This window comes from Hylaeus volcanicus, chromosome 6 (genome assembly GCF_026283585.1).
Source record: "Hylaeus volcanicus isolate JK05 chromosome 6, UHH_iyHylVolc1.0_haploid, whole genome shotgun sequence".
NCBI classification, from domain to species: Eukaryota; Metazoa; Arthropoda; class Insecta; order Hymenoptera; family Colletidae; genus Hylaeus; species Hylaeus volcanicus.
The window spans coordinates 14,185,681-14,193,603 of record NC_071981.1 but is presented as its reverse complement, the minus strand read 5'-3'; the positions used below and the strand labels follow the sequence as shown (position 1 = coordinate 14,193,603).

The following is a 7,923-nucleotide window of genomic DNA, read 5'->3' as shown; positions in this document are numbered from 1 at the left end:
GAAGGGGTTAATCTTAAAAACTCATTGTGACAAATGTCTTAAAGGCTATCAATGGGATTGGCTTTTGCTCCATAACTAGATGGTCTTTCCATTTTAGAAGTCATCGTTTGACCTATAGATTCAACTCTCCAAATATCATCAACAACCTGCGGAGTTTATGCAGTTATGGTGTATGTTATTACGAAAAACATATACTAAACGAATCTAGATTATACACACCTACGAAATATTAATATTATTACTTATATTATTAATATTAATATACTTATTATTATTAATATTAATATTATTATTATTAGCATGTTTCACGATTGCATAATATTCGCAGTCTGTCACCATAATCTTTGGTTGGGCAGCTTGCAGGGCCCCTGTGTGAAAATTAAGGAAGTATCGTCGACCGATCAAATTTTTCTACTTTTAGGAATAACACAAGTATCGTAGTTCTGACCATGAGACGTTTTTTCGAGCGAACAGCTCCCTCGAACGGTCGACGTTTCCCTAATTTTGGCAAATTTCATTGTTCTGTGATTTAAGCACGAACCCTTGACACGCCGAAGCATGGTTTTCGACCGGTTATTCGTTTTCAGTCTCGCGCGTATGCACTTCCGACTGCAGCAGCCAGAGTTTGTCTCGACCTTATTCTCAAAACGCCCAAAAGATATATGCTAATTAGTACAACCTAATTGATAGCAATCGAGTTTAATATAAATTTAATTAAATCGATACACAAGTTCGCGCGAGTCATTATAGATATAATTGAATCGATATAAATGTAATTAGTTCATTATAAATTCCATCGAATTCATGTTTAATTGGAAACGTTGTTTCGGAATGATTCGTTTGCAAAAGAATCGGTATCGAACGATGGAACGCGACGGTCTCTCGGCAGCTGCGGTTTCGATAAACGAACGAAAATGCGTAAAGTACCGCGCCTGTCTTGCACCCACCCCCGCTGCTCGATACATGACATTGAAAGAGAAAAGTGGCAGCTAAATAAGGCTGCCTGTCTGGCTGCTAAACGCTGAACGCCGGGCGAACGTCGAGACGACGATGATAATCGATCCTGATCTAATGACGTAGCATGCGACATGAACGTACACAAACGATGCGAGGAGAGCGTCCCGAATCTATGCGGCTGCGACCACACGGAGAGACGTGGTCGAATAGAATTGCACATCTCCTGTTCCGGAAGCAAGCTCACCGTCGAAGGTAAGCCCACTCATGTTCATTCCATTGAGAATCATTGGCTGATTTCCTTTCGATTGAAATGTACAGTGCGTGTAGACTGTATTCGTACACCGATCAATTTCCCAAAAAACTTTTCTGTGAAATTGTAGTTTCTTAACTTTTCTTTTTATAATCAATGATATTTTACATATTCACGGAAGTCTCTAAAATGGATATAGTCCAAACGACATTTAGTAGTTAATATAATTTGTGAAATTAACAAAAGAATGCGAAAAGTGAAATATTGTGTATGTGTTACTATTTAAGGAAATGGAAGGAAGTTTTTGGACAACCAATAATATTATAAGTACATAAATATCCTCAATCTACCGAGTCTACAGTTAGTTTATGTAATATGATATCGTGACAACAGTGAAATAACCCTTGCATTATTAATAATAAAATCCTGATAATAGCGACGTGACTTTATGTTTTAAACTATGGGATTCTGGTAGTAAATAAATTACCTAGAATCGCAAATAGCGAAATTCTAAAAATACCGGCACAACCTTCCTCATAAATTTGTTTCACCAAATTTAAATTTCATCCAGAAACATTCTCTCTAGTTCTCGGAAATCTCTAAGATACATATAGTCCAAACAACATTTACTAGTTACTATAATTTAGGAAATTAATGCGAAAAAAATGCGAAAAGTGGGTAAAAGTATAGAAGCAATAAGTATTTGTACGATTCTTATGACGAACCATTTACAGTAGAGTTTGTAATGTAAACACGTTAGTTTATTGCTCCGTACGAATTAGAAAACATCAAATTTCCAGTAAAGTACTTTTAAAAATGGCTCCAATAGAGGAATGGAAAAAGATTCCACTTCGAGTAACTAATAATTTAGATAATTTAATGCTTAGAAGAGTTGCAATAATTATAAAATCAAAACGGAAATCCCACGAAGGAAGTATTATATACTTGTAAATTAATGTAAATTTCTTTTTTTTTAATGAAGTTTTAAAAATTATATAGTTGTGCGAATACTTATTGTTTCAATATGTCTACCGATTAATTGTTTCTTTCTTGTTAATTTTGCAACTCACATAAATGGGAATATGTAGAATGTCATTGTTTATAAAAAATAAGTTAATAAATTACAATTTTACATAGTTTTTTTTTGGAAATTGATCGGTGTACGAATACTTTCTACACCCATCGTATCTCTGATCGTGAAATAAAATATGGTGGCGATGACATTTGATGATGTATGATGGTGTACGTTAATCAGAGATGGGCAAAACCCAAGGCTTCGAAAAATCTGAAGTTTGCCAATGTGTTTGTCTCGTTTCTATCTCTGGAAAATGTTCAAAAGCTGTTGGAAACCTAGGGTTTTGCCTATCACTGACGTTAATATATGGTAACATTTAGTGATAGATTACGAGCTATGCCGATGTATGATGATACAGCATTATGATATTTTGTGGTTCGTCGTAACATTTATTTACCAAAGCGAAAAACGCGTGACCCGAGTAATCGACGACCTCGTTTATCGTGTCGACCTTGAAGTAAACGCGATTCGGTTGATAATAACCGTCTAATAATAAAAAAGATCTCGAGGTCCTGTCGGGGAATACCGTTTCACGTCGGAAACGTCGATAAATCGATGCCTCGGATATTTTTAATAACAATCATCGCCGGGAAAGCGCGTGAGAGAAACTAAATCCGTTTACGAAGTATAAACGCGTTTCGTACCCGTGCACGCCTGATAAACTTGAAACCCTATATGCACATATATACATGTACATATGGGACGGGAGAATGTATTATCCTGGCCTATAAATAAATCGCGGTCCTGGGCTCGTAGACGACGTGTTTAGGTTGTTATTGCATTTTCGTAATAATGCTACGCCGGCAGGCTTCGCCCGAAACTTTACCACGCCGTGCTCGTTACGCGACTCGCCAACTTTGATGCGATCGTTACGTCCAAGTAACGCGGAACGGTAGAAATGTTAACAAGTTTCTCGAGTCTGAGAAAATACGAAGATACGATGTAATGTAATACAGTAGAACAATATACGATATTTATATAAACGCTTATATCACGTACTATATTATTATATGCGATGATGTACCATCAATACTTTACCATATTTTATTATATGTAAAACTGTCATACACTATGTTACAATATCGTGTACCATCATACATCATCATATATCACCATGTTATTGGGTTGTCCGGAAAGTCCATGTCGATTTTTGGTAGGTGGTACAGGTCTGAATATATCGAAATGGTTGAAAACAAATAACATGTATACATCCCTTAAAAGATGGAAAGGTTGTGGAACAAAATGGCACCTATGTAATTCAATAAGTACATGTATATATATATTATATGCCTTTGAATTTTTCTTAGAAATTGCCACGAACTTTCTGGACAACCTGATACATATCGTACTTTATCATATATTAAGATATATCGTGACAAATCGTTAAGTACTATCACATGTTACATTAAAATATCATGTATCGTCGTGTGACATCGTACACCATCATACCTAATCATATATCGTCATATGTTATCATGTATCAAGTATCGCTATTACGTAGTAATTTTTTGTCTTTTAATAAGTTACCTACGTAATAAAAATAAAGCAACAAATGTATCCTCACGTATTCTGTTCGCCATATTTCAGTGAAGCAGGGGCGAAACCTCATTCCGATGGATCCGAACGGCTTGTCGGATCCCTACGTCAAGCTGAAGTTAATCCCGGATTCGGACAACGTGAAGAAGAAAACAAAGACAATCAAGTCCTCCTTAAACCCAGAATGGAACGAGACAATCATTTTGTAAGTGACGCGTTAATCTACGGTTACCGATGACCTCTCAAAAGGTCTTGCCCAAGCAAATTTGTCGAGCAAGCGAATACTATGGAAGTCTGTCTTAGATCGAGCACGTCATCGGACCAAATTAGATCGTGACAATTTGAAAGACGTGACCTTTTCAATTCACCGGAATATTTTCGTAACGTTGGATGTCTCGAACATCTTGGATATATTAAATGTAGGAATCGACGGGATTTTGATTCTCGAAAAGTTGTACAGAGTAGAGTAAAAGTGACCTTAAATCAAATTCAACTTTAGAAGTTCTGAGACTGTACACCATCGCTACCCACGATTAGCGACGATTCGATGTTTCTTGCGATTGGCAAGAGTTTGTTCTTCCAGCGACCTGAAAGCAGAAGACAAAGACAGACGACTCCTGATCGAAGTTTGGGATTGGGATCGAACGTCCAGGAACGACTTCATGGGCTCCCTGTCCTTCGGGATCTCGGAGCTGATGAAAGCACCAGCCAGTGGATGGTTCAAACTCCTCACTCAAGAGGAAGGAGATTTTTACAATGTACCTGTGCCGGAGGAAGGAGTGGACCTCGCGGAGCTGAAGGTCAAGATGCGAGTACGTTGACTGGAATTGTCTTAAAAAATTCAGTTCGACAGTATAGAGCTGAGAATATTTAAAAGTTTGGCAACTCGAAAATTCCAAATAAAATGTTTAACTGGGCGAAAATGTAGCTCAAGTCACGCTAGTCGTGTATGTCTCTTTCTATTGGTATGCAAATTAACACGTTGACTGCTAGAGAAATATTCTTGAAAATTTCTGTTAGGATTAAATATTATTCAGACTATTGGAGACTACGTGATCAAACATCTATCGTGGTATTTGTTTTTGTAACTTCATCAAAATGCATGAATTTCATTTAAATTCATTTCCTTTGATGCTTAACTTTCAGAATTGATATCTTTAGTTATTCGGTGAAAAGCACTATCACCCACATATGGGTGACGTGGCGATCAACGTGTTAATTATTTAAAAAAACATTTGAATTTCTTAACATCGCTCGAACTACTACACTTCAGCAAAATTTCAAATTCTATTGGATGTTTAAGTTATCCAATTCCCTGAATTGGAGGTTCCTTCTACATAGATCGGTTTTGAAAGAAGAAATTTAATTTTTTAGAAAACCTCGGTCACGAAAAAGACCACGACCGCCCAGGACAAGGAGGTGCCTCACAACATGGGCAAGAGCGATTTGATCAGGGCGAGCGACTTCAACTTCCTCATGGTGCTTGGCAAGGGCAGCTTTGGCAAAGTAAGTTCGTTGATTGATAGAACGATAGAATCTAATTCTCATCTAGACTTTAGGGACGGGATGTTTAACACGTTGGCTGCCAAGTTGAAACTCGTGAAAATTGTTACAAAGTTAAAATTATGTCTCGAGACTATCGAAGATTAGATAAGTTAACATTCGTTGTAGTACAGAATTTTTTAACGTCGCCAAATTTTCGAATCCTATCCGGATTCATTTTCACTATTGCCTCTTACCTTTGGGATTAACGTTTTTAGTTTCTTAACAAAAAGTCCTGTCACCCATTTGTGGGTGACGTGGCGACCAACGTGTTAAGTGGACATACCTCTAGATTGGTGGAAATTATGCGATGTTTACGATCCCTCTTATAAGGAAACGATTTATACCGTGTTATTTCGATCAGTAAACTTGGATTCACTTAACGTGGCGACTGTATTGCCTAAGTTAACTCGACCACGGTCGTTAAATAGTGTAATGTCCCATGAGCGTGACCGCAGCGTGATCGTCGCTTGAGCGTTACGCCCCTTGAGCCCCGGTGGGAATCAGACTTAAGTATCTACAGTTACGAGCTGTAAAGAATGCCTCTGAGCGATGTTCACAGTCAGAAAAATTCTCACATAATGCACTTTGACGATAGCAGTCCTATTACTCATTAGTCGACTATTGATGTCTATGCAAATTAATATTTTTTCTAATACGGAAGAAGAACTGGAACTTAAATGAAAGTATGTTTTATCAACACTCTACATCTATACCTACATCGTTACTGATATTTCATATATTTTTATATATACTTGTATTTATTAGGCTGTCCCAAAAGTTGCTTCCGTGACTTGCACTCAGTTATTTTGTGTGACACTATTTATATAAATAAACAACCTAATTTTTTAGATGTTAATGTTGTAACAGTAATGTAGCAAAATGAACCGTACGCGATTCAATAACGTAACATTAGACATAAAATGTCGTGTATGTGTTACTATTTAAGGAAATGGAAGGAAGTTTTTGGACAACCAATAATATTATAAGAACATAAATATCCTCGATCTACTGAGTCTACAGTTAGTTTATGTAATATGATATCGTGACAACAGTGAAGTAACCCTTGCATTGTTAATAATAAAATCCTGATAATAGCGACGTGACTTTATGTTTTAAACTATGGGATTCTGATAGTAAAGAAAGTACCTAGAATCGCAAATAGCAAAATTCTAAAAATAGCGACACAACCTTCCTCATAAATTTGTTTCGCCAAATTTAAATTTCATCCAGAAACATTCTCTCTAGTTCTGCAGTATTCACGCGACGCAACGAATTTCAGGTGATGTTAGCGGAAAGAAAAGGTACCGACGAGCTGTACGCCATAAAAATCTTGAAGAAGGACATTATCATTCAGGACGACGACGTGGAGTGCACCATGGTCGAAAAACGCGTTTTGGCGTTATCAAGTAAGCCACCGTTTTTGGTGCAGTTACACTCCTGTTTCCAAACTATGGACCGACTGTATTTCGTGATGGAGTACGTCAATGGAGGAGACTTGATGTACCAGATACAACAGTGCGGAAAGTTCAAAGAGCCAGTGGCAGTGTAAGCATTCCCTGCATTTTCTATCTACAAATACTTAAATGATGGTTAATTATTCAAGGTTAATGATTCCATCAGACAATTATACAACAAATTTATACATTTATAACAGTCAGACATTTTAAAAATGTTAAGACGATTATAAATTTATAAATATATGAAACACTCACAAAACCATCGACGCTGCCCTAAAACAAAGTTAACGCTAGGTTTACAGAGATTTCTTATCAGGTTTCCATTACTGAAGTAATGCTTTGATAAATAAAGTCGATTTACTAAAATTAATTAGGAGGATCGAACAAAAATGAATTTGGACATATGCCTGTCTTTTTACATGGATAAAAGTTAGCATAAGTGGTTGACGAAAAATATAAATGGTTTCTTAACTCTTATAAAACCTCGTGAAATTCGGAATGAACAAACTGACCGCGCTCCGTAAGCCTAATGTTAAATAAACCACAGCTACTATCTCCATAATTAAAAAGAAAATATCACGTTAAAAATTATTTTTCCCTAGATTCTACGCGTCAGAAATAGCAATTGGTCTGTTCTATCTTCACGGCCGTGGCATCGTGTACCGAGATCTAAAGCTGGACAACGTCTTGCTGGATCACGACGGTCACATCAAGATCGCCGATTTTGGAATGTGCAAAGAGGGTATCACTGGCGATAAGACCACTAAGACCTTCTGCGGGACACCAGACTACATTGCTCCAGAAGTCGGTTTAACCTTTATATTAGGTTGTCCCAAAAGTTTCTTTCGTTTTATTAATAATTAATTCATACACAATATTTTATGTTTTATGTTACATTACAAAATTGTGTACAATTCATTTCGCTCCGTTACCGTTACAGCATCAATGTCCAAGAAATTAGATTGTCTATTTATATAAACACTGGCACAGAAAATAATTGAATGCAACTCACGAAAGAAACTTTTCGGACAACCTAATATTTATCACTGTAGTATTCGCGCCTCCCATACCCAACAATAAGGAGTCAAATAAGAACACGAAAC

At 36.8% G+C, this 7,923-nt stretch overlaps 1 protein-coding gene across 4 annotated transcripts in view; it reads left to right on the top strand.

The window, feature by feature from the left end:
- LOC128878004 (protein kinase C, brain isozyme) overlaps positions 1–7,923 on the top strand; it is a 68,224-nt gene that overhangs the window by 48,381 nt on the left and 11,920 nt on the right. For all 4 annotated transcript variants that reach the window (XR_008457331.1, XM_054125748.1, XM_054125746.1 and 1 more), the window contains 6 exons: positions 1,081–1,209; positions 3,870–4,023; positions 4,402–4,630; positions 5,193–5,324; positions 6,643–6,908; positions 7,423–7,624. Coding sequence is in view for 3 of the 4 variants with exons in the window: in XM_054125748.1 (XP_053981723.1) it covers positions 1,081–1,209; positions 3,870–4,023; positions 4,402–4,630; positions 5,193–5,324; positions 6,643–6,908; positions 7,423–7,624 (1,112 nt within the window). In the remaining variant the exon portion in view is untranslated. The remainder of the gene's footprint in view (positions 1–1,080; positions 1,210–3,869; positions 4,024–4,401; positions 4,631–5,192; positions 5,325–6,642; positions 6,909–7,422; positions 7,625–7,923) is intronic.